The sequence below is a fragment of the Phacochoerus africanus genome, chromosome 15 (assembly GCF_016906955.1).
Source record: "Phacochoerus africanus isolate WHEZ1 chromosome 15, ROS_Pafr_v1, whole genome shotgun sequence".
Taxonomy (NCBI): Eukaryota; Metazoa; Chordata; class Mammalia; order Artiodactyla; family Suidae; genus Phacochoerus; species Phacochoerus africanus.
Genome location: NC_062558.1, coordinates 90,341,001 through 90,368,067, shown reverse-complemented (window position 1 = coordinate 90,368,067; position 27,067 = coordinate 90,341,001). Strand labels below are relative to the sequence as shown.

Here is a 27,067-nt window from a genome sequence, read left to right as displayed (position 1 = left end):
TACCTCTCTCACTGGGGTGTGGTCTCCAGGGTAGCACCGGTCCGATGGGCTTAAATCCACCCAAGGGCATGAAACGGTGCCCTTGAAAGATACAGAGCCCTGTGCTGCCTGCAGTGCCTCACTGGGTTCTTTGCTCCCCAGGGAGGCAGGGCTTTAGGTGCTTAGGGAGTTGGCACATGCTAGGGCACTACACCTGCCCAAGGAGGCACCACACCTGCGGAGGCACAGTACCTGTTTGAGCCGCAGGCCTGTGGGGCGGCCTTTGGCTATGCTGAGCTCCCACACGCACACCACAGCTCTGGCCCCGGAGGTGATGATCATGGTGGGGGATGGGCACACGGCACACAGACAGCGGCCCCAGGGGGCCAAGTTCTCGAAGGTCATCAGGATCTGTGGGAGACAGAGGAGTGGGATGAGCACCCATGCCAGGGCGGGCAGAGGGCGGGGAGCTGGGACAGGGTGACAGAGGGTACAGGCAGGCCTGGATGTTCCCGCTGGCCTGCCTGTGGGCTCTGGGAACCCAGAGATGTCACTTGTTCAAGATAAGCCCTGGTGACAAAATCCAGGCCATCTAGGCCTGTCTCCAAAGAGCTCATAACTACCCAAGGAGCAGGGGAAGACAGACAAGCCAGCAAGACGTTATGGGGACACAGTGGAGATGTTCTGTGAGGCTGGGGAAGTCAGAGCCAGCTTTCAGGAAGGGGTGACATCTGGGACAGTGTGGCCAGCTGCCTCATGAAGGAGGTGGGGAAGGTTGGGAGGGGCGAGGGAGCTGGGTAGGCAGGGAGTTCATACCTTGTGACAGGTGGGAGAGGAGCAAGGGTGGGAAAGGAGGCTGGGAGATGGCTGGGGCCACACGCAGCAGGTAGAGATAACGGGATGGCCTAATGCAGAGGCGGGAGTGGGTAACAGGATGGCTTGCTTCTGGCCGCCTGCCCAGGGTTCAGTATGTGTCGAGTCTAAGCCGTGATTGGGTCTGGAGGAGTCCCTGGACTTTCCACCAGACTGAGTGATAGTCTGGGTGGGACTGATGTGGCCAAGTGACCGCTGTGGAGGTGATGGCATGCACGGCTAACTGTCACAGTCTCCACTACTGGTAACACGGGGAAAGGCATGGCCCACAGGCCCCTTGGCATAGTCGCCAGAACCCTCTTGGTCCCAGGCTGGGGAACAGCCATGTGGAGGAAGAGGGGCATAGGTGGCTGTGGCTGCTTTGGGTGTGCCCATCCCCTGACCACCTCTGCCTCTGTAGGATGGAGGCGGAGGCCCTGGGCCCACCCTGGGCCCTGGCCTCGCTCACCTTGTCAGAGCCATAGTTGCCCAGGCAGCAGCTGAAGTCGTCGAAGCCCCAGCTGAAGGTCCTGCTCCAGTGAGGAGGCAGCAGCATCTTGTTTGTCTCCACGGCCAAGATGGTCTTGTCCGTGGGGACGATGTGGCCGATGGCTCCTTTGGGGGATTCCGAGCCTAGAGAGAAAAGGTACATATCTGCCCCCCAGTCAGTATGGCTGAGATGACACATCAAAAGGCATCACCCACTCTAGCCTGGCCCAGAGAGGAGCTCTCTGCAGGCCAACAGGGCTTGGCAGAGCCCCTGCCCAGACAGGAGCTGCTCCTCCTCAAGGTACCACCATCCGGGGCCTCTCTCCAGCCACCATGTTATCCCCTGGCCACAAGCCAGGTCCCCAGGCCCTGGGTCTCCTCCCCCATCCCCCACCCTGACTTAGCACACACATGACGAGTATGGCCAGGTGGATCTTCAGTGTCTGTTATGGGCTGATGCCAGGGGAGGAGGAGCCCAGGCTGTCAGGGCAGAGGGCACAAAGTCAAAGGAGCCTGGGGGCTCTGCCCTTCCTGCCTCTCTGGGGCACCATATCCAGCAAAGCTGGAGGTGCCAAATTCATGGTTCTTGGACTTCAAGAGAGAAAAAAACAAAACAAAACACCTGACCTTACATTCCTTGGGACTAGAAAGTTATACTACATAGTGGGACTTCCCCAAAGCTGTGCCGTGCTTCCCACCTGACCCCCGCCAGGGTGGCACTCCCAGCTCCTCTGAGAAGCAGGGCTGGGACTCACACCTGGGCCATCTGCCCAGGGCCACGCTCCTGGCTAGTGGCTGCAGGCCCACCTGGGTGCTCAGGGGCAATGGGGACCATGGCTGCCAAGAGCAGAGCTGCAACCCTGCCTCAGGAAACTGGGGACCTTCCCACTTGGCTTTGGAGTTGAGGGGGTATATGGGCATGTGTTTGTGTGTTTCATGAGGGAGAGAGGAGTGGAGGAGGGTGTGACGTCAGGGTGTAATGGAGGTGGTCTGGACACTTCTAGAACACTTTCCCAGATTCCTGCTGTGACTGGAGATACTGTAACATCAGACCCCAAGCCCCTGCCCAGTCCTGTACCCCTGAGCCTCCAAAGGAATGTCAGCTACCCAAGGGGCAACCCTGGAACAGGGCACCAAACAAAGCAGGGCCAGGTACTCACCTTTGACCGTGACCTGGGAGGGCCTCAGCGACTGCAAGTTGTAGAAGAAGGGCTGTGGGTGGCCGTGCAGGCTGGCAGGTGTAGAGACATCCTTGCCAGGGGAGGGCTTCCCTGCAGCGGTTCTGGCCGGGTGGGGTTTCGTAAAGAGCTGGAGAGGCAAGGAGACAGACAGGCACCGCACAGGTTGTGAGGACAGATGGACAGAAGAGCAGTTATCCCAGGGCAAGCCACACCTGCACCTCTGCTCTGGGTGCTGCCTGGGCTGGGCTTGCTCCTGACCTAGGTGAGCAGGAACAGAACCATCTGGTTCAACCTTTGAATGTTGCAGGTGAGGGCCTGGGGCTCAGAGGGGGGCAGCTGGCCCTGGTGGCCAAATCTGCCTTCTTCAAGCTGCTTGAGAAAAGGATGAGCTCACCAAGGGGCCCCTGTTGCCCGGAGGGTGGCCTCTCACATCATAGGGTCACCAGAGCCCCCTTACCTCCCTTGATCACATCTCTCATTTGCTTGAGCTATTTCTCATATTTTTCCAACCCTTCCTTACAAACATCCATCTGGGCATCAACACAGAATTCCTTAATAGCATCCATTCAAGGTTTCCAAAGAGCACAGGCACACGCTTTTCTTGTTTTCATTTTTCTTAGCACTCTACTGTCCCTAAACTCAAACTTTTTGCATAACTGGATGAGGCCGTGCTGCCTGGCAGAAGCCTTGGTGCTGGCCCAGAGAGTGCAGCTGAGGCCAGCTCCAGCTGTCCACCCTCCTCTCCCCTCCCCGGCTGAGCTGTACTGGGCTGCTTCTTCCAGCCCCTGGGCACATTCCTCTGCCCCTAGACGGAAACATCCACTAGGCGCCAGGATGGAGCAGAGTTGGGCTTGGCTGGGTGCAAAGATAGAGATGGGGCTCAGACGGCAGTCCAGGGGTCTGAGAGAAGCCTTGGTTCAGTTACAGCCCTTGGTTATCTAGTAAAGCTGACTGGGTGATCAACACAAACAGAAATCACAACAATGATTTTTAAATAAGCTTTATATGAAGATCAGTCTTCCTTGCACAGCAGAATAACAAAAGCATCACAGGCTGGGTCCCTCTAACCAGGCACAACCCCCTGATGGAACAATGCATGGTCCTCAAGTGTTTAAATCTTGTCTTCAGGCTGGGACCACTTGCAGAATTCTAATTCTGATGATTGCTTAGAAGCACTTTTTTTTTTTTTTTTAATGCTTTTTAGGGCCTCATCTGCAGCATATGGAAGTTCTAGGCTAGGGGTGGAATGGGAGCTGTAGCTACTGGTCTACACCACAGCCACAATGACATGGGATCTGTGTCCATGACATACACCACAGCTCATGGCAACACTGGATCCTTAACCTACTGACCGAGGCCAGGGATTGAACCCACGTCCTCATGGATACTAGTTGGGTTTGTAACCCACTGAGCCACAAGGGAAACTCCCTAGAAATACTTTCTATAAGCTCCTATAGTAAAATCAGAATTTAAATTGCGATCATCTTTACTTAATCATCTTATTAAATAAAACCAGAATTAAAATTGTGTGCATTCCATGATCCCACTGATGTGAAAATATTTTTGCTTGTGGACGAGGTCTGTGAATATATAGTGCAGGACATAGTGGGATGGTTTTGCCACTACTTTAACTTATTTGTTTTATCTGTATTATTATACTTTTAAATTAAAGAATGAAATCACTTGGGTACCCAAGCTTCTTTCCTGAAAGCCTTCCTTGGCCAAACCCACATGTGGATGTGCCCTCCATTCTCTAAATCACCTCAGGCCCTTCCACATTTCCCTTACCTAGGAACCGAGCAGACCTGAGCTTGTCATATAAGGGGCAGAAGAGGTGAGCCTGTCCTAGCCTCATGGTTACACGTGAGGAAGGCCGTTGCCCAGGCTGGTCTGGAGTTGGGTGGGTCTATGCATTCATTTCCTAGTGTGGCTCCTGACTGTCCAGACTGGGACCCTATAGTGGGCCATGCCTCTGAACCCTGATGGCTGTGCTCAGATTTGAAACATCTCGACACCAAACGGACATGTGAGGGAGGATCCACAGGGCTGGGATAGTCAAACAAGCACCTGATTCTCTCGCGCGCCATCATCAGGATGTCATCGCAAACGCACAGCCTCCCATCACTAACTGACTGTCCTGATGTGGTGTGGAGCTGGTGGAGTGAAAGGCCCATGTAAACCCCCTGCCATTTCACCAGGGGGTCTGGGGACAGAACTTGGATGCTCTCATACTGGGGCCAATAGGGCACTGGCTTCAGAGCCAGCTGGATGGGGTGAGACTACCTCACTGTCACCTGCTAATGGTGCAACTTTAAGTACTTATTTATGTACCGTTTTCTGATCTGTAAACGAATGACCCTATGCCCAGAGCCTATTAAAGGATTCAGCGAGGCAATCACAGAAGTAACTAAAATTTGTTGAGTGCTAATCATATTTCAGGCACTTTCAAGCACTTGATGTTTTAACTCACTGGATCTTTACAACAACCCTCTAGGAGAGATAACATATACAAAGACCTAAATGCTGTGGATCTGTCCTAGTGTCTACCACATGCAGCCCCGAGGGAGGTGGCCTTCCTCATTATCACTAACAATGCCATCATCTTGATAAACCGCAGGTGGTAAGGGAGGGTTCAGCCCTGATACTGATACTGAAGGCTGAAGGGAGGTGACCGACCGCAGACCATTGTGCCTCTCCGGGCTCCTCTTGTTCATCACTCTCTCTCCCATCCAAGCTCACCCTGCACACACTCTAGAGAAAGCATGACAAAGGACATGGCATGTGGTACCTGTCTGGGCACCTGTCCAAAGTTGCTGACAAACCCCAGGATGGTGCTTCTGATCAGCGGGTCTCTGATGCTGCCGAGGTCCATTTTGTCACCATAGAAGTAGGGGTGGAAGGTGTTAACAGCCTCCACTGCGGCTGAGCCCTGCTGCTTGTACCCAAAAATGAGGTCTATCCAGTGGTGCAGGTTGGCACTGACAAAGTCACTTTCCAAAGCCTGGAACAAAACCCCAAAGAGCATGAAAACTACAGGCCCCTCACAAACTCATGGGCCCTCTGCACAGATCAGGAGGGGTTATGTGGTTCAGGATGCTGGCTCAGCACAGACAGGAAAGACAAGACAGCTCCCTGGGCTGGATGAGCACTAAGCAGCAGAGGGGCAGTCCATGGAGAGCATCTAATTCCTGCCTCCAGCTAGTGGCAAAACAGGTCTGACCAGCCCAGCCAGTCCATAAAATAACCTTGAGCAAGAGAACATGTGGGTCAGTAGCTGCATGTCCCAATTCACCTGAGAGATGGTACCCACTTCAGCCGAGCAGAGCCCAACTCCAAAGCTTGGTCCCCAGAACCCAAAGGCGTTCATTTGGAATTGTCTGGGCTCTCCTTCTTGATCCTCTGGGAGGACACGTGGACTTATATGCTGGCCTGGGAAAGTTAGGTCACCTGGGCCAGGTTAATTTTCTGAGGCCTATGGCCAAAATGGCTTTGAGAAGGCCACCTTTGGGTAACGCCACAGGAGTATGATGGCTGCTGAGGCAAAGACAACCCAGGGAAGAACTTTCTCCTAGCCAAGGAGAAGGACAGGGGAAAAGGCAACTTTGTTGGTACTAGTCAGGCCTGCCTCCAATTTTTTGTTTATTTTTTAGGTGTAATTTACATAAAATAAAATTTTCCCTAAATGTTTACCATTTGATGTGTCCTGGAAAATGCATGCAGTCATGTAACCACCACCAGAATCAAGATACAGAATATCTACATTAACTCAAAAAGTTCTCTTATACGCCTTTGTGCTTATCTCCTACTCCTGACCTTAACCCCTGATCTGCTTTCTCTCCCTATACTTTATTTTTTCCAACATGTCACAAAAATAGAATCCCATATGTATACATGTAGCTTTGGGTTATGGCTTCTTTTGCTTAGGACAGTGTTTCTGAGATTCATCTATGTTGTTTCATGCAGCCTTCATTTGTTTCCTTTTTGTGACTAAGTAATATTCCACAGTGTGGATGTATCATTTGTTTAGCCATTCATCAGTTGATAAATGTTTTGATTATTTTCTGTTTTTGATTGGTATAAATAAAATTGATGAATATGTATACGCAAACTTTTCTGTAGACTTGTTTTCATTTCTCCTGGGTAAACACCTGCGAGTGGCTGATACAGCAAAAGCATCTTCAACTTTATAAGACCAATCTCTTACGAAGTGGCTGTGCCCTTTTTTTCCCCCACCAGCCATGCATGATCAATTCTGGTTGCTCCACATCCTTGCTCACTCTTGGTTTTATCAGTATTTTAACTTTTAGCTCTTCTTCCAAATGTGCACTAGAATCTCATGGTTTATCTCTTTTTTTCTTCCTTTTTTTTTCCTGCACTCACAGCATATAGAAGTTCCAGGGCCAGGGATTGAATCTGAGCCACAGCTGTAATATATGCTGCAGCTGCAGCAATGCTGGATCCTTTAATCCACTGCACCAGGCTGGGGATCAAACCCGCACCTCCACAGTGACCTGAGCCACTGCAGTCAGATTCTTAACCCACTGTACCAGAGTGGGAACTCCAGAATCTCCTGGTTTTAATGTATGTTTCCCTGAAGGCTAATGATGTTGAACATGTTGTCGTGAGTTTGTGGTAACCCAGTTGTTGATCCAGAATAAGTGGCCCCAAGATGGCCTCTGGTCTCTTCCCATGTCCATTTTTCTAGGTAGTAAGTCAAGTCCTCCCCAGTCCTGGTAAATCCTTTGGCCAGTGGGAGCCTCTCTCTGACCTATACTGGTCAATATGTTGCAGGGCTTGTCCATGCCTTGTCCCCAACTTGCCATTCAATGAGAATCTGAATTGGCTTTCCCCAGTGAGTCCCACAACAAACTTCACTAGGGAAAGGCCCAATGGAGCTCTAAAAACGGAGCCCAAGCCTTTTACTGCCAACCCAGGCTCAGGATCCAGGTCTTCCTCTGGGCTCTCCAGGCACAGAAGCCTCAAAAAGTGCTTATCACAGCCCTCCACCTGGACAGAAGCCCTCCACGGATACGGAGGCCCCTTGAAGTCCTTATTCTGGATATCAGGGACTTTGCCGTGACCCCACTCAACTCACCTGTCTGTGCAGGCTGATGAATTTCCGAGGGTCCCCATCAGCCCAGGGAGGGAGTTGCACGTCTCCCAGTGCTGTTCCATCCTGCATGCAGCCTGAATGGGGTGAAAAACAGCAGGGCTTTGAATGAATGGGAGCCCAGACTGAGCTAGGTACCACGGGGTGTAAACGGTATGCTGTCCCGCGATTCCTGCGCTGGCCACACTGCTTCCTGCCTCCTCTGTCGGGAGTGACCCCGCCTTATCTGCCTGGGATATTCCTACTTGGGTTCCAAGCTTTCTACCCCACCAGGCCTTCATGAGGCCTTCCCTGTGTCTGAAGCAGTGTCTGTGCATAAAACTGCAGTGTCATCATTGTACGTCTACTCTGCGCCTTTTCATCTGGGTGATTTTTATACAGCGCTAAGACAATAAGGAGGTAATAACAGTAACAATAAAAGCTCTGGTATTTTGAGCACCTAACTCTATGTCTGGTATTTTGAGTACCTAACTCTATGTCCAGGGCACTATGCTAGGTGCTTGGCACACATCATCTTATTGAATCTTCATTCTACACTATAATTTATGCATTTTCCCTGCATTTTAAAAGTGAAGACAGCAGGGTTTCAGAGGGAGCGTCCCCAGACATTAAGAACAGGAGCCTGGCTTCAAGCCCAAGTCTCTTTCCTCCCCATTAGCTGTACAACCTTGAGCAAGCGGCTTAACCTCTTGGGGAGTCACTTTCCTACGTGTTACCTCCTGGGCTGGCACAAGGATTAAAAGAGAAAATAACACATAACGTGCTTAGAATAGTTCCAGGCGTTTTCTGGTTGCTCAATAAACACTAGCTAGAGTCTTGCTGAAATGCTCCAGAGCGCTCACTGTGCCCATGGAGGGAATGCATTCCCTCTTTCTCTGGCCTTCAGGGCTAGCCTGACCCTTCTCATCACTCCATCTCAGTTCACCTGTCACCTCCACAGGCAGGTCCTTCCTGGGAATCAGGAGTAACCCAGGGCTTCAGAGTCACCTTGAAGAATTTTCCTACTTTCTTTCCTATAGGACTTCTTAGCATCAAACAGCATTTCACTTATTTATTTGTCTATACTTTTACCCCCTTCCCTTGTCATCACGTGGAATATAAATCCCTCGGGACATGCAACTAAATCTCAGTGCCTAAAAAATACCTGCATACAGTAGGTGCTTCATGGCCACTAGTTTTCCTGAAGCCCCTGAGGATACCGGGTCCTTGATGGGCAGCTTCTCTACAGCTGGGCACCACCCCTCTACAGAAGCCACGTAGCTTCCACCTTGCGGGGGGGGGGGGCTGCTGCTCCCCTTCCGCACACCCCTCTCCCCAGACCCTGGCAGCGCCTCTGCTCAGCTGCCACCTTCCCTGGCTTACTCCTACCATGGGCTTCATCTCATCTTAGGGGAACTACCCTTTACTTTTTTCAGGTTCTCATCCTTGAAGCATGTGAAGCATCTGAGAATCTGAATGCTGCTGAGGCCACCAAGTTCCATGGGCCCAGGCTCAGCAAGCGTGGGCCTCGGCATGTTTTAAACACCCCACTGGTATTCTGTCTGCAAACCACCACATGAGAGGTGAGTGCCTGGGGCAGGGCTGGCTCTTCTCATCCAAGCTCCCCTGGTCTGGCTTGAGGGGCAGGCCCACATGTGGTGTTTGGAGAATGAAGGAAGCCCTGAGGAAGGGGAGCTTTGGGGCGCCAGGAGTGTGCTGGTGCTGATGCACATGTGCACACCTCAGGGTGGGAGATTCCACCCCCTGCCTCTGGTGAGGAGTGGCCATGTTTGCCCCAGGCTCATATATCTCACCTCCACAAGTTGCCCTGATGTTTGCAGTGGAAGCTCCCAAGGTATACCTAGTCACCAGGGAACCTGCCTGCTGGGGTCTCCCGAAATTTCTGTCCCTCCTCTGAAGTTGTAGGTAGGAAGGCATGGCTCACCCTGGGGTGGGACCAGGAGGGCAGGAAAGAGAAGGACCCGGCCAGGGTGCCCATGTGATCACCTGTGGACACTCTTGCAGTCTATGCTAGGAGATGCAGCATCTCTGGGTCCTGCTCACAGGGTCCAGGTTAACCCACTGTGGGACTTGGAGGGAAATGGGGCTAGAGCGGGGCTGGGACTCGCCTGAGGGATGTGGCAAGGCAGTGCCAGGCCTGGCTGTTAGCAAGGACTCCTGCTTCCTGGCTGCCGTCTTGCTGCAGAATGAGGCCTGGAGACCCTCGAGGGGAGGCCCATGGGTGGGATGGTGGCTCAGTGGTCCTGCAGCCTGAGGCTGTGTCCTTCTCAGCTCCCACCCCCTCATCAGGTGCTGCCACCCAGTGGAGGCCTCACACCAACCACAGGGGTCTGGTGAGGGCCAATGTGTTTAATGCTCAGCGAAGATATTGGTATGACCCAGGAGCTGCGGGAAAGAGCCCTGCCCTACCTGGGCCCTGCAGCCTCGCCTGGGCTCCACTCACCAAACTCCAGAGCATTGCAGTTGGTCAGGAACTCGGGCAGGTAGAAGAACTCTGGGGTCAGCTCCCTGACGTCACTCATGTTCTCTCTGGAGGCTGACTCCCATGCATTCTTCATGCTGTGGAACATTCTATCTGCCACATCGAAGCTTCCACCCTAAGTGGAAAAGGGGCGACATGATCAGCTCATGCGGTAAGAACTTAAGAGTGCACAGGCATCACTAGTGTGGGTCTCCCTTGGTCCACTTTGTCCCCCAGGCATGGGTTCTGGCCTTGGAAATTTCATTTGCTCCCACACACACGTGCATGCGTCAGTCAATGCATGTGTGTGCTGGTTTCTTCAGGAAATTATTCCCTCCACCGCTCTCTGGAACCCTTGCTGGGAGCTTCCATGGAGGATGTATGACCCACTGTAATAAAGGGATCCATGTTTCCTAGTTTGGAAACTGGAGTTTATATCAGCAACAGGAAAACCACCACCATTTGTCTAACCACTGCCCACATTTGCTGAGGGTCAGGTCTGAATCAGGGACAAAGACAGGATATAAGAAACAACTCTAGGACAAGGAGTGAGTCAGACATTCTATGTGCAGGAAAGGTTCCTGGAGAAGCCTGATGCGTCTACAAGCCTGGTGGTGGAGAAGACTTCAGGGTTCTGAGCAGAGAGCAAGGCCTCAGCCAGGAACAGAAGTGGAGGAAAGCAGGTCAGGTCAGGGCCCTGATGGCATGTAACACAGCAGCCTCGATGCGAGAAAACAGGTCTGAGGGTGGAGAACTGGAGGCACCGGGGAGGCTGGTACCTCAAGATGCGTAGCACCCACCAAGCCCAACCTTGTTTCCTTAGATTCTCTGCTCTTCTCATTTGGTCAAATCCCTTCAGCTGACTCTACCCTTATTCATCAGGTGATCTTGGGGGCTGGGAGGAGGCAGAGAGGTCCCAGTGGGAAGACTGAAGACCCTGTGGGCAGAGGGGCTTCCAAAAAGGTTTCTAAAGCTGAGATTTGGGTCTGTCTGCTTAAGTTTAGGGATAACTAAGGGACACCTCCCTGGGATTCAACAGTTCACTTGTCCCCATCAAAACTGGGCCTTTTTTGGCCAGGTTTGCCCTATCAAAACTGAGCAATCAGAACGTGCCTTCCTTTTGCCAACCTCTGCAGAGTGCACATGTGGCCCCAAGAACAAAGAGGCGGAACCCAGAGCGCCAGTGCCCTCCTCTGCTCCATCAGCTCCCTTCACTTTTTTGGGGGCTGAGACTTCCAGTCAGTGTTTACCTAAGGAAGCTGCTCGCAGCGGCAGTGGGGCTGAAGGGTAGAGAATATGCTAGCAATTTGTGCACGCAGAGATGCTCTTAGTCCTCACAAGGACGGGCATTTCCATTTTGCAGGCCAGAAAAATGAGGCTCCTCAAAATTTATTGATTTTCCCAAAGAAATGAATGGCAGAGCTGGGGTCAAACCCATGAGGGCAACTCCAAAAGGCTTTGTTTTGCTCTTGCGCCAGTTACCCGAGGGAATCCGGGGTCTGGCACAAATGACCAGCTATGTGTGTCCAAGGTGACTCAGCTCTTACTGAGACAGGAGAACCTGCCACACACCTGAGGGAGGCCACACCTGGGCATCTTGGCCAACTGGTCACTTTTCGGAGTCAGATATGAGGATGCAGGGAAAACCCATCAGCCACCCTCTGCACAGGGGCCGGGACACCTACAAAACCAGTTACCCCTGAGGTTGCAACCAAACACAGTACTGGGGCAGCTTAAAGAGGTGGCTTTTCTCAAACCAAGATTGCTTTGTTCTTGGTTAAAATTAGGGGATGACACCCACCATCAGGTTCAAATGGAAACGGAAACAAAATGGAGGAAATGTTTCTAAATAAATCTGCCCCTAACAAGTCGCTCCCTGAAATGTGTTAAGAGCTTTGTGTATTTAATCTGCAGCCCCAGCCTTCCATCTGCGGGGGATGGAGGCCTCCTCCTCATCCCGTTTTTCTTTTGCAGCTTTTATGAATGCTGATGGTAATCTCCTGAGAAACAATATGATTTGGTAATAAAAAGATTACCTGTATTAAATAAAAATAATATATACATAGGAAATATTGTTAGTGCTACAAATCTGGTTAAAGATATTACCACAAAGAAAAATGTTATTTTTTTCACAGCTGTCTAATGCATTTTAGCAAAAGTAATATCTTTAAAACTTAAGCCTGTATTATTTATAAAGGAAGCAATAACTGATTTTCCTATTTCCTATATTAATAAATGTATTTGCATACATTTGTTTCAAAATTAATGGGTTTTCTCACTTCTGCAATACAAAAGAAATGCCAAATTCCCTGGAAGGAAAAATGGAGCTGCTTTGTTACCTGTATTGTAAGTCTGTGGGGTGACACAAACTCCAGCAGCTGCCAGCAGGGAGTCCCACCAGAGCTTGATTCTCAGGAAGGGAAGGAAGGCGGAAAGGAAGAGAAAATAGAAGGAAGAAAGAGAGAAAAGGAGCGAGGCAGGGAGGCACAATCAAGGTTTATAGAGCATCTCCATAAGCAAAGTCCAAAACAAACTAAGGCAACAACAAAACTAGGTCTAGAGATTGGATGGAAATGAAGTGATCAGAGAGAATTACTGGGCCAAGACCTGCTCTTAAATCTATTATGTACATATTCTTGAATATCAAGAATAATGAATCCTGGGAGCTCCCTTATGGCTCAGTGGGTTAAGGATCCAGCATTGCACTGCTGTGGCTCTGGTTACAGCTGTGGCAGGGGTTTGATCCCGGCCTGGGAATGTCTGCATGCTGTGGGCACAGCCAAAAAAGAAAAAAAAAAAGAATAATGAATCCTATATGTATCTAAACAGACTGAAAAAAACTAATAGCAGGATTATTATCATCAACAAAGGAACTACCTCTTATTGGCAGAAGACCTTTCCTAGATAGCATTAAAGTCATAAGTCATGGCAGCTGAGGTTTGGAGGTTTCTGAGGCAAAAGGTTTTATATATATATATAAAGGTTTTATGTCCAGCTGACATCACTCATATGTAAAGACACCAGAAAGATATTCTGAATATTGAAGGGCTCAGAAATAGTATAATTCTCAGTATCTTTCCTCAACAAAAATGCTTTAAGAGGTCCTCAATTTGACTAAGATGAATCAAAATTAAAAGTAAAATAATGAAGGAAGGAGTGGCCAGCAAGGACTGTTGGTGACCACTGACAGAAGTTAAAATCAGAGTAAAGTCCATGATTACTGTGCATGGATTAAAACTGGAAACACCTTGGAAGGAGTTTCTGTCTTGAAGGTGCTATTCTTTTGCACAAGGACATGGAGTCCACGTGCACCTGTGTCCCTGGATGGGTATTTCACTGATAACACACTTAAACCCTCTCCAACAGAGGAGGGAAACTATGTTGGAAAAAATCACTCAGTTCTTGACCCACACCCCCGGGAGTCCAGTAACCACCTGTACTCCAGGACAATTAACACACAGATATTTTGCTAACCTGTGCTAGAAGTCTATTCTGCCTTCCAGGTGGGACTGACCCAAATGAACCCACCTCCACATCTAAATAGTGAGACTGGTTTTCTGAGCTGGCTGATGACCCCTTCTCACTGTGGACGTCCTTTCCAGTAATTTAAAAGCATCCCATGTAAACAAGGCACTTACAGGACCATTCTGTACACCAGTTGACCTAAGAGGCTGTTGTTTGTCCATCAAAGAGGCAGTGTGGGCAGTGTGAACAGAAAGCACCTAGGCTTTAAACCAAGAGGACTTGTGAGGGCGTTTTAGCACCCACTTGCAGCATGAACTCCAGGAAGTCTCTAAACCCCTTTGACTTCCCATGCCCTCCTCTGCAAACTTCCCATGATTGTTGTGGTGTGAACACAATTGTGTACATGAGAGTGTGTGGGTGTGAGTGAGAGTGTGAGAGAGTGTGGGTGTGGATGAAAGTGTGTGGGTGTGAGTGAGCATGTGTGGGTGTGAGTGAGAGTACGGGTGAGTGAATGCACACGCACGTGTGTGTGGTGTGTCCCAGGCAGTGCCAGCCATGTGCCCAGCTGCTGCCTCCCTCCCTTTTGCCAACTAGGAGCTCAGGAGTGACCCTGGACTTGGACCTTGATCTCAGCATGCTTGGGGGAAAGTAACCAGGGCCTCAGAAGAAGAAAAAGAAGGATTTAGAAGTTATTAGAAGTGGATAGAGGTGTGAGGGGAAGTCGGGGGGGTGGGGGGGCCCTGGGATGGGGCAGGAGAGAAGGAGCGAGCACGTTGTCAGGGCAGTTTTGAGGCAGCACCACTACCAAAGAAGTGCGGGGTGGGGGGGCAGTACAGGTTTCCTCAGTCTCTGACGCCCCCTCATTGAGCTGTAGGTCCGACCTGGATTTGGGAAGCCCGGGATCCTGGGCAGCTGCTTCCTCCATCCGTCTTGCTCTCCACTAAGGAGGGGCTGATGCAGAGCAACCGTTAGATTCTCTTCCTGTAGGATGTGGCCTCTTACTCAAATAAAACCCACAAAAGCATTTTGAAAAATGTGCTGTCTGCTTTTAAGGAGATGTACATGGACATGAAGCACTCAGAAACAGTGAACAGGTCTCATGCCAGATCTCAACTCTGAGCCTCCGGCCCCCCTTGCTAATTCGGGGTTACTGTACAGGAGGAGGAATGAACCAGGGCTCAGATATTTGACCCTACCAGTTAGAAAGTTCTAGAGCCATAGGAGTTCCTGTTGTGGCTCAGTGGAAACAAACCCTACCCAGGATGATGCAGATTCAATCCCTGGCCTCTCTTAGTGGGTTAAGGATCTGGCGTTGCCATGAGCAATGGTATAGGTTGAAGATGCGGTTTGGATCCAGCATTGCTGTGGCTGTGGTGTAGGCAAGCAGCTGTGGCTCCGATTCGACCCCTAGCCTGGGAATTTTCATATGCTACAACTGTGACCCTAAAAAACAAAAACAACAACAAAAAAGAAAGTTCTAGAGTCAGAACATTGTCCCTGGTCTGCCCGACTTTACACTTGTGCCTTTTCTAATACTCCCCACTGAGTCAGTGTAATAATAATTACACTTTTGTTTTGGACATGATTACACTGTGTCCCAGCGCTGGCACCCACGGAGCCCCCAGGTGAATAGCCCGTGTGGGGTGAGGTGCTGCCATGGTCCTCGGTGCCCTGCGTTGTGCATATGTCTTACATAAAACCAGCCATCTCACCTCAGGTGGTTCAGAAAACCCTTCTCCACTGCTGGTAACAGCTGACTTCACAGGGGCTATGGCTTAATTAACACAGCACTTTGAGTTTCTTATTACATGTGGCAGTGGTAGGGGCCCTGTGCCCCCACAGGGGTGCTGGCTGCTTTGCTCTGCCGCCCACCCCCCACCCCTGGGCTGGGCCCGAGCTCAGGCCTGAGAGCAACTGGTGCTCTTGCCAGGAGGGAAATAGGGGCCTGGGCCATGGCTCCAGCAGTGGTGTGGCCTCCCGGTGCTCCCTGTCTGAAGGCTCAGAGACACCGACTCCTAGTAGGCGAAGTTCCTGAGAATTACAGCCTCCAGCTACCACAGACAGGAGTCTCACACCCCAAAGGAGTGGGAATAATAGAGCCCAGTCACACTGCCCTCATATGCTCCCTGCCTGGTCACACTGCCCTTACTCTATATTTTCTGGATTGTAAGAGGCTATTACTGTAATAACAGGTTTGGGACAGAAAAACACACACAGCAACAGTGGGGGTAGACATCACTCCTAAGACCAGCCTAAGCCTAATAAGATTTAAAAGCAAAAAGCATCAAGGAAACTTCATACACAGGAATCAGAATATACTATACTTTGATTCTTAGGCTGTCTACACCCCTCTGAATGGTGCCCAGTGAAGAGGCCATGGCCCACACTGTACCTACCTGCCACCAGTGAGTCAGACATAAGGGGTGCAAGCCAGACACCAGCTGTCCACCCCAAAGCTTGGCAGAGCCATGGAACGAGCATGTCACTCTGGCATATTCACAAAATAGACAAGAGTCAGAGTTTGCTTAATGCAAAAGGGAAGAGCATGCACTTTCTTATGCTGACTCGTGTGTGTGCACCTGCTCTGGAAATACTGGGCATTCTCACTTCCCTGTGCTCCAGATAAGTGAAAAAGGCCTCACTGCCCTGATTCTGCAACACCCCCACCCTTATTCTTCCCCACTCCATGATCCATGCTGGGGTTGGGGGCTGGATATCTTGGGCTGTGTAGAATGTAGTGAGGCTCCTTTCCTTATCCCCACCCAGGGGTGAAGCAAAGGTCTCTTGAGAAGAAATAAGCTTGCCTCTCAGGAGGCAGGGGGATAGAGGGAAAAGCTTGACTCCAGGAAAATGCCAGAAGGTTCCTTAGGAGGTCTGCACAAGACCTAGGACTCCCAAAGTGGATCCAAACACATTTCCCCCAGACGTAGCCTTGCTATTCATTCCCTGGAGCACTAAAATTCATCTTTTATTCTAAGGGAAAAGCAGAAGATGGTTGGTTCTTCTGCTGGTTCCAAAGGCTTGGATGAGCTGTGACCCACTAGAAAAGGCCATTGAAAGTAGGAAGGTGGGAAATAACTATTAAAAATAATAATAATAAAAGGGAAACAGTTTAAAAAATAAATAAATTGGGCAATTAAAAAAAAATAAGAGGAGTTCCCATTGTGGCGCAGTGGTTAACGAATCTGACTAGGAACCAAGAGGTTGCGGGTTTGGTCCCTGCCCTTGCTCAGTGGGTTAACGATCTGGTGTTGCCGTGAGCTGTGGTGTAGGTTGCAGACGCGGCTCGGATCCCGCGTTGCTGTGGCTCTGGCGTAGGCCGGTGGCTACAGCTCTGATTCAACCCCTAGCCTGGGAACCTCCATATGCCGCGGGAGCGGCCCAAGAAATAGCAACAACAACAAAAAGACAAAAAAAAAAAAGAAAGTAGGAAGGTGAAACCAATTCATGGATATATCAACTTAGGTGAGCCAGTGTGCCATGGCGAGATCTGAAGTCAGCAAAACCAGGAGTCACATCAGATTTCAGCAGGGGGGTCAAAAGAACTAGAGCTAATATGCCTGCATTTGCGCCATCTAAAAACAGATTAAAATTACCATTGCCCACTTCCCATTGGTTTACACTGTCTCAGACCAGTTTGGGATGGTCAACAATGGACCCATCTGGCTAAAATAAGCTCAGACCCATTGTGACTAGCTGCAAAGTGGCCTTAGCCCACTAAGCTTGCAGCACACCTGTTTTGTCTGGCTCATGCGGTTTGGAATGCTTTGACACAGCCCAGACTGCCTTGAATTAGCTTAAACCAGAGAGGAGTAGTTTGCCTGCTCAGATGAGATGTGGCTGATGGCAGGAGGAAGAAGGGAACACTGATGACTGATCACCTTCATGGCGCCAGCCCTGAGCCAGGGGCTTTACCCACATTTCCTCACTTAATCTCATCAGCCCAGGGAGATGTGCATAATTAACCCTCATTTCCAGAGTAAAATAACCTGCAGACGATTTTGTGTCTATTCAGTGGCATAGCTGGAACGCAAATCTCACAGTTCGCTGCTTCTATTTCAGTCTGCCTCCTCTCAATGTGAGAAGACCCTTCGTGACAGGTAGAGATGGGGCTGTAATTCATGAGACTGAAGGGGCAAAGCAAAACTTTTAAAGTACCCAGAACTCCCCTGGTGGAGGCAGGCCATCGTCATCAGCGGGGACCATCACGTCTTGTGGATTGATGAGGAACAGCTGGATGGGATTCCTGGCATGGGGTACAGCTCAGGGGCCATTTGTTCTCCAAACCAAACTTACTTAAAATGCTTGTTTCCTGAGAAAGGCTCAGGGGAAGCACACTTGTTATTTTTGAGTGCATTTCCAGGGAGAGATGGTTATACAATGTCTAGACAATCCATGCCTTCAAGGAGACAGAGGACTGCCAAGAAACAGAAGACCAGAGGGATTTTGCTCCTAGTTGGAGAAAGCACCTTGACCTTGCCTACCCATTCCTGCCCAGGGTCCAGGAGGTGGCTTTACTGCTGACTCGGAGTGGCCTTTGATCTCGGGGTCAAGGTCATCTGAGTGACCATAAAGAATGACCTTGCTGGTGAGCTTGGACCAAAACCAGTAATTCTTGGGGCACTCGGGCTTTTCCTTTGGCAAAGCCTGGCTGTCAGAGTGAGTCCCTGTGCGTTCAGTAGCCTGTTAGTCACTGTGCTCAAGCCCTTTTCTCCAAAGGACCCTTGCAAGGCCGGGATAAAGACAGGCCCTAAACTTGGGCCCTGCAGTGAGTTCGCTTCAAGGTTGGCTGAGCCACCTGTCTGCAGCTGGGCTACCAATACTTCTCCCCAGTCAAAACCTGTGCCTCTGGATAACCTTGAAGCAGGATTCCAGTGATGGAGTCAGAGAGGAGGAGAGAAAAAAACCTTATCAGCCTCCTGTGAGGGACTCTGTCTAGCAATCCCGATGCCTTGAACACTGCCATCTGCTCAGAGTCAGACTTGCCTACTTCCAGTTTATGTTGGGCTGCCAGGTAAAATACGGGCTGCCCAGCTAAATTTGAATTTCAAATAAACAACAAATAATTTTTTAGTATAAATTATTGTTTATCTGAAATTCAAATCTACCTGGGCAGCCTGTATTTTTATTTGTGGAATCTGGCAACCCTAAGCAGGCGTGATGGTCTGTTAGCTCAGGAGGAGGCAAAGTAGTTAGCTTCTTTCTCTGGGTTAGCTATTCATTTCAGTATTCAAATATTTTGTTTTCTTTTTAAGTCTTCCGGCTTGTACTTAGCAGAGCTTGATGCATTCTGATGTCACAAGTGATATTCCTTTCACTCTTCCTTCTTTGTGGTTATTTTTCTAGCCTCAGACCAGCTAACTTCAAGGAAGTCTTCATGCTTCCTGTTTTTCCTTCTCCACTAAAACTTAATTAGGTCAAGTTTTTTTTTTCTCTTTCTCTCTCATTCTTTATTTTTTAGAGTCTTTTTGCAAGACTATTGGGCAGAGAGGGAGGAGTATCTGTGAAGAGCAGCTTGCCTTGGCTGGATGACCAGGAATCCTGGAGCCAGTGTCAAGTGGGAATCACAGGCTCAAGATTGGACTGGATTTCTAGCAGGGGGTTCCAAGCCCAGCTCTTAGTCTGTGAGGGTGTGGGGGGGGGGGGTGTAGGGGAGCGGGGAAGCTCACCTGCAGAGAGCAGAAGGCCTGGGTGAAGGGTGGCATCCGGACCAGGTAGGAGGCGACAATGATGGCTGAGGAATAGTGAGTGCAGTAGTGGCACTGAACGGTCATGTCTCCTGTAACGAAAGGACATGCCTGGGGTGGCGCCCTCCCCTGTGCAGGGGCAGGCGGCAGACAGGCAGGCTATCCTGTGCTCAAGAACAGCCAGGACAAGCCCAGCTTAAGAGAGCTGCTGCAGGAACTGAAGCCTGGGTGTTCTGCTCACAGATGTCAGAGGAATTTGGTCAACGGTCAAATGTTTGCCAATGGTAACAAAGCACATTCAAAACCCTCAGCTGCACTTGCAAGTCCCCAGTGATCTGCCCTCAGGAACACAGGCAGAGCCAGGCTCTGGGTAGACTCCATGGGAAGGCAATTTGCTCTTCTGACTTAAGGGGTTCCCGGTGCCCCAAGGTGCCTACAGTCCCACAGCAGCACTTTCTCCTGCTTGCTTTTAGAGTAGAAGTACCTGTGTAAGAAGGGGAGGCTTGTTAACTCAGGGACACTGATGTGAGTGAGAACACAGGCATCCTCATTCCCAGAGGGGCCTGGGCTGCAGGGGCCCCAGGGTATGCTGCAGCTGGAACTCTGAGGCAGTGCTCTGGCCAGACCCTCTAGCAGAGAATGACAGTGATGCTGCCACCCTGGATGCCATGCATGCTGTGTGCCCTCTGTCACTCTCCCCAAGTCCACACAGCCACCCTATGCATCAATGCTGGTGCTAGTCGTTAGCCCCAGTTTGCAAATGAACACGCCAGAGCAAATATGGGACTTGCTTCCATCATCAGCCACTGGCAGAGTTGGCTGGTGGCACAGTCGGCAGAGGCCTGAGCCAGTTTCCCCAAGTGTTGGCTCAGCCACCTCACTGCCAGCAAGTTGTCTGTAGGCTAGATGACTGCCTATATCCTTGTCAGCTATCACTTTAAGGCATTCAGGCGAAGAGCAGTGCAGAAGGAAACCAAGCTGGGATCTACTCACCTTCAGTCTTTTCAACTTCTTTAAACCTCTGGATGAATTTCAGCCTCCTTTCCTTGGTCTGAGCCCCCATGGGCTTCGAAAGATCCCGAAAAGTCTTCGGATTCGTCAAGTTCAATGTCTAGAAGACACGTGCAGGTGGAGTTAACTCCCTTGGACCCTCTTGTGTGCCCCAGCAAATCTTCAGGAGCCACGCTCTTTAGTTTTATGGTTCTCTTTATTGGTTTATTGTCGTTTGGTTTGACCCTCCTCTGGTGATTAGCAGGCCTGCTAGGGTTTTACGGCCCTGTAGCCAGTGATCCACGAAAACTTAATAGGGGAGAGATGGAAAATGAGAGGAGGGGAAGATTGAGTTCATACTGAACTGTTCCAATTTGACCCAACCCAGAACATGGCCACGGGTTACCCAAGAGACTTTCAGAAGAATTCCTGTTGTCAATGGCCACTTGGCTCCTGCCCTCGGGGAGCAGTTTGCTTCAGTAGTTCAGGGTCCTTGCTGAGAATCAAAGGGCTCGAGTTGCTGGAGGCACACTTCCTTCTGGGCAATGAAAGGATGAATGGTGTCCCCTCCCCTGCCCTTGGGATACACAACAGTGGAGCTGGGAAGAGTTTTCTAGGCTGGGTGTCCTCGGAGATGTTTTCTTTCAGCAGAGGTGTTCTGCATGTTAGCAGAAGGGCTGAGAATTCCCTGCGGTTTGTGCGTCTTGATAGGAGCTATTTCTTTAGACTGCTTTTCCTTTTCACTAGCAGTGAATCACCGCAGTTGTCCTGGGCAGGCAGGGCCTGCCAGCATCTCACACCTGCGGCCAGCAGGTGGTGAAGCAGGCGCTCCTCGACCCCCCTGGTGTGAAGGCACCCGTGGAGAGTCACACTCAGCTACAGTCGATTCTGCCAGAGCAGCACAGGGCTTCACAGCTGCCAGGTCTCCAGATTCTCCAAAAGATACTGGAAATCCAGCCTCTCCCAAATTTTAAACACTGATAAGTAATCAAAATTGTAAGACAGGGTGTGGGCTAAACCAAACGTGCTGGTGAGCCACAACTTCGCAACATGTGAGTTAAAACTGGATTGGCAAGTTTTGTTTTTGAAACACCTCGGCCTCAGATGATCATTAGTGCACTGAGAAGCAACCTATGGCTGGTGAGAAATGGTTTTGTGTCTAGTGTCTTAAGTGCGGATGGGAGGTCACAAAAGACTGTGGCTCCTCTCCCAAATCCCGGGGGTCGGTCATCCAAACAGCTCAAGGCAGGACTGGCCAGGGTTGATCTGAACCAGGAGCCGGACACCGTCTGCCCTTTCCAGACACAGCCCAACACACCTCCTGATGGCCCGGGCCCGGGTGGGCATTGCTCCATAGCCAGTCATCCCCAGTGACATCACCACAGCCCAGCTGTTTCATCTTTCCTGCTCCTCCCTCCCCTGCCTGCTGAGGTCCAGGGACAGAAGTAAAAAGGCAGGTGATCTGGTCCAGCTATCAGCCTCCCCTATGGCTACAGGTCTTGGTCCTGATCTGAGATGACATCCACATGCCATTATCTCAGTTCCTGAAGTCAGGTCAGAGTTAGTCCTCCCTGTATCTCTCTCTTGCTCTCTCTTTTTCTCTCTCACCTTCCCTCCCTCTCTCTCGCTACATGTTGGTTCTAAGAATGCATTCCATGGCCCTCTTCACTTGAGGGATCAATGGTGGTCCACCCGCCCTATCTCGCAGATGTCCCTTGCCTTCACGATTGCGAGTGAGCCAGGAAACCCTCTGGGGCACATGTTAGCTAGTGTACTAGGCATGTGGTTCAACCCCAGGTGGGGCTGGACAGGTGAGCGGCTGAGCCCGGAGAGGCCCTCAGGCCCAGATGGACTGAGTCCTGCTACAGAGGCTCTGTGTGACTGGGTGCTCCGGTGGTCAGGGTCAGAAAGCCACAGGATCTGACCACGTGAACACATACCTGCGAGCTGTAGTCGGCCAGGACCCAGGGAAACACTGGATACTGCATGTAGTCATTGTAGGTCCTCCCAGCCATGGTGTTGAGGTGCATGAGATACTCAAAATTGCTGATGTCCCTTTTCTACCAGAAGAGACAGAGAGGGGACAAATCAAACACAGCCGGCTTCTTCCTGAGAGCCATGGGGGTCCAACACCCAGCCCTGAGCAGGAGCCCTTCCCTGTGTAGCTCAGAGAAGGGCGCTGTTCCCCAAGCACCTTGTGCGTGGAGCTGGGCCGACTTGGGGAGGCCATACTGACTCCAACACAAGCTGAAGCAAATAGAGTCAGGGAGCAAAGTCAGCCAGAAAAAAAATAGAGCTCAGCAGTCCAAGCTGAGGCTAGAGCATTCTTTTGTGTTAACTGTTGGGTGTGATACTCAAAAGTTGATTAGAATAACAAGGGGGTCGGAGGGGGGGGATTTGCGGTCACAGGAAGGAGGCCTCACCAGCAGACTGAGTGATCTGTCTTCCCCTGGGACTTTAGGGACTTTCTTCTGACCCTGCCTGTTGGGTAACACTGGCTCTTAGGGCCTCTGCTCTAAGATGCACAGTCACAAACGGAGACAGGGACTGTAACTGGGAAGAGTGCACCAAGGCCAACTGGTGAAAGAGCAGTACAGTATAGCCATCATCTCCGATGGGACCACATGCTGCGGTCTCTCCTTTCCTCGGCCTGCTACTGGGAAAGGATGTTGGATGTAAGTGACTGAGAGCTACTTTCCGCTTGCAGAGTGATCTGCAGGACTGGCTCTCTTGAGTCTCTTCCTTTCACTGAGAACCCAAGGCTGCATGTCAGCTCATCCAGGCTGGAAGCCACGTGTGACTTCCCAGAACAAGAAATGAATGTGGTGCCTTCCTGAGTTGTGTGTTCGTTTATACATATGTGCATACCTTCCTTCATGGATGGAGCATGTGTGCACACAGGGCTTCTGTACACACACACACACACTCTCTCTCTCTCTCTCCTTCTCTCTCGAACTCTGACTCAAGAATCACCTTTAATCACTGAAATCCTTTCAGGAAAATATTTGGGACATTTTAGCAAATTAAGAAAATAAGATCCTTCCTGATTCATCTACTTCCTTTCTCTCTTCATCACTGGAGCCTGAGCTGCTTGCTGATTTGCATTCCCAGAGGGTTTCCTCAGGCCCAGAGTCCTCTGAGGGGGTCACTGTACCTGCCACTTCTGCAGCATGGTCCTGTCGGAGCCGGGGTATCTCCTGTGGGACAGAAAGTGATAATGGTGACCAAATATCTCAAGGCATGAACAAGGGGAGAGGTGGGACTTTCCAGGCCCTCCAGGAGAACTGCAGACTTCCCAAGGCAGCAAGATTATTTCCCAAGCTCTTCTTGCCCCACCCTGTCCTCCTGAAGGCTGGGTTCTTGCAGTCACCATTGCTCTGATATCAGAATATGCTGCTGCCTGAAAGGTGTCCCCTGGAGAAGTCCCAAGGCCATACAGAAACAAGCTCTGGGGCCTTACACTCCACACTGCATCTCCCACAGCCACGTCTTGTCCTTCTTTGCCCATGTGAACAAAATACATGTGAATAAATATATGAGAGTATAATATATTGATTGACATGTAAGTTTATGTGAGGTTTAAAAATGCAAATAATATGGAAGGTCATGAAATATAAAATGAGTCTACAAACTACTGCTCCCACTCAAGAAGTAGCTACAGTTTATTTCTGGAATAGTTTTAGCCATGTGCCTGTCTGTATGCTCACATGGTGTTTTGTTTTTGTTTTTGTTTTTGTTTTTTAATTTGAGGAGTTCCTATTGTAGCTCAGCAGTAATGAACCTGACTAGTATCCCTAAGGATACAGGTTCAATCCCTGGCCTCATTCAGTGGGTTAAGGATCTGGTGTTGCCATGAGCTGTGGTGAAGGTCACAGACATGGCTCAGATTCCACGTTGCTGTGGCTGTGGCACAGGCCGGCAGCCGTGGCTCCGATTCAGTTCCTAGCCAGGGAACTTCCATATGCCCTGGGTGCAGCCCTAAAATGAAAAAAAGAAAAAAAAATTAATTTGACATGTGGGATCACCTTACCTGTGCAGGTCTCACACTGCTTCCCTGGCCTGACTGGGCAGTGGACACGGCTCACACTGCCCTGTGGCCACAGCCACGGGACATCATTGTACATACAGATGGGAGCTGGTTGAGCCCACCCCCGTGCCAGGTTTGTCCTCAGAAGTGATGTTTCTGTGCTCACCTCTGGACATAACTCTGTGATTTATGAGACTTCGGTTTCATAACAATTTTACAATTCAAATCGTGAGCATATCCATGAGATACACTTCTGGCAGCAGTACTACTAGGCTAAAAACTATGAGAATTTCCAAGTTGGCTGCATTTTGCCAAAGTGTCCTCTTAAAAGGCTATACCATTTATGTTTCTACGAACACAACTGAGAAACACAAATTAAACCACAGAAACACATTTCTGAGCAGTGTGGTAGGGAAGAGCTTTAAAGTGCCACAAGATGCGGCGCTGGGGAGGATGTGGCAAAGGAACTTTCTCCATGAGAAATGCCACTTCTGCTCAGCAGGGATTTGTGGAGCTCAGTTCCTCAGTCTCTGGAGTGTCCCTTGGTTCCTTTTCTAGCTCTGTTTTCTTTTCCTCTCTGTCTCCCTTCTGTTCCCCAAACTAGGTTCCTGCTCAGGATGTTCCACCAAACCAAACCAAGTCATGCCTCTCTCCAGCCATGCCCTCGGCCTCGGTCCTCTCAGGTACCCAAGGATCCTGCCCCCACATTTCATCCATGTGGGCCGCACCAGGGTCCTTCAGGCCTTCATGTGGACAAGGCCTGGCCACCTAAGAGCCCCAGCAGGGGCAGCACCTCTTCATCTTCCCATCATGGCATTACCATCACATCATCTGTCCCAGGCTCCCCAACCTTCCTCATTCAATACCTTCCTGACATATTTTCTATAAACAGAAAGCAACTCCCAGGAGGGGATTCACCCTTCCCCTCCAGTAGAGAAATCATCTTTTGGGTCCATTCTATCCAGCCAACAATAACAGTAACAAACAGGAAAAATATGGCCACATTTATTGTTTTAGCTTTTGCAAAGGCTCAAGTGAAGATTTGGTTTTCTTGCCCTGTCTGTGAGCCTGGCCACCTATCCCAGTTCCAGAAGGCAAATGACTTTGAAGGCTATAAACAAGGGCAGAGTCCAGGCTAGAGACAGTGAAGGTCACCACCTTGAAAAGAATGTGCTCTGAATCTTTCTGAGGATGTGGCGCTGAGCCACAAGGATGTGGAGTAGGTACAGCAAAGCCTGCTAATCTTGCTACTATATTTTAGAAGTTTGACAGTGGAGTAGGGATGGGGGAGAAAAATGTGTCTGTTAGGGTCCAGGAAAAGAGAGACAGCCTCTGCTTTTTTTGTTTTTTGTTTTTTTTTTCCTTTTCTGAAAGAGTTCTAGAATTCTACCAGTGGCCTTTTGTGACATTGCCATCAAGTGGAATTGTGTGCAGAAGATAAAAGCACCTCCTCATTTCATCAGCTATGAGCTCAAGGAAGATCCATCATTTCATTACCATCAGAAAACGACACCATTACCAATACTGCCCAGACACCTAAGCAAAGGTGAGTTCTCTTTCAAAAAAATTTTTAAAATCATGTTTATCTGAAGGCAATTACAAAATTGTATATAAAATTAATTAAAAATTAAAAATAATAAAATAAAATAAAAATAAAAGTAATAAACAATAAAAATAATTTAAAAAATATAATTACAAAATTCTATATAAAATTTGTAAATATCTAGTGATTAAAGTATTTCTTTAAGAGGTGATACACTACATTGTTCCATCATTATAGTGTAAGTTTTATATTAAACAAGGTACCAGAGATGGCTCTTGGTTTCCTAAAGCCCTTCTAAGTTCTAAGAGAGGCAGCGTGGGAAAGAGCACTGGCTTTGGAGTCAATATGACCTGGGTTCAAATCCTGACCCCCCCCCCCAATTTGACTGCTCTGAACTGCCCTTAACTCACCCTTCAAACATGGCTAACGGCATCTGTCAGAGAGAAGTGCTGGGGGCAAGTGCAATCAGGGGTCTGGAAAAGGTTAGCACAGGTGTGGGCACAGGCTCCCTCAAGGGGCATAATTCTAGTGGATAATGATGCTATCCTAGAGCAGGCTTGGTTCTTTCTCACTCTGGGAGGAAGAAGAACATGGTGTAAAAGTGAAGACTTGCTTTTGGTCAAGACCTGCCTGGTTCTGCCAATAGAATGCTGTAAGATCTTAGAAAAATTGTGCCACCTGTGAATCAGATCACCTGCTCTGTCATCCCAAAGGTCCTCAGGGTTTGCCATGGAGTCTATTGGGCAAGAGGCCAGGCCCTCTGGGATGGGGTTGAGAAGAAGAGAAGAATTCAAAGTCGCTGAGGACTAGGAAGGTCATTCCACCTAACCTGAAGGTGGCCTAGCACAGTGGGCCCACAGAGGACACCTTACCAGCCTCACCCCCACCCAAACAGGTGTCTAAACTCCTCTGGATAACTTCCAGAGATGGGACACTATCTTCAACCAGGACTCTGCATGTGGTCAAGAGCTAGGCTGGGTTCAAATTCTTCCTTGTTTTGAGGGGTGATTTTTATTCATGCTGTTTCATTTTTAATCAAATCTATGTTTTTCCCTCCTTAAAAGCAAATCTGGGTTGGCCTAGTTTTCAAATCTAGGTTGTAAGTCAAGAGAAATCCATGAGTAGACAGGTATGCTTGCAAACCATAGATTTCTTCCCGTATTGACAGAATATTGAGACTTTCTACTATAACTTCCTGTCTTTATTTCTCTAACATGTAGAAATCTTGCAGAAAAACAATAATAATTGTCTAATGCATTACAAACTACAAAGACTTTTTGTCT

The 27,067-nt window shown here is 49.6% G+C and overlaps 1 protein-coding gene across 3 annotated transcripts in view; it reads right to left on the bottom strand.

Annotated features, from left to right (window-relative positions):
- The window catches only part of WDFY4 (WDFY family member 4), a 280,348-nt gene that overhangs the window by 15,257 nt on the left and 238,024 nt on the right, over positions 1–27,067 (bottom strand). For 2 of the 3 annotated variants that reach the window (XM_047759613.1, XM_047759615.1), the window contains 10 exons: positions 23,369–23,411; positions 22,155–22,274; positions 20,218–20,335; positions 19,207–19,316; positions 10,055–10,208; positions 7,597–7,688; positions 5,290–5,502; positions 2,481–2,628; positions 1,301–1,485; positions 232–390 (listed from right to left, as the gene is read on the bottom strand). In XM_047759613.1, coding sequence (XP_047615569.1) covers positions 232–390; positions 1,301–1,485; positions 2,481–2,628; positions 5,290–5,502; positions 7,597–7,688; positions 10,055–10,208; positions 19,207–19,316; positions 20,218–20,335; positions 22,155–22,274; positions 23,369–23,411 — 1,342 coding nt within the window. The remainder of the gene's footprint in view (positions 1–231; positions 391–1,300; positions 1,486–2,480; positions 2,629–5,289; positions 5,503–7,596; positions 7,689–10,054; positions 10,209–19,206; positions 19,317–20,217; positions 20,336–22,154; positions 22,275–23,368; positions 23,412–27,067) is intronic. The other variant, XM_047759614.1, reaches the window with a different exon arrangement.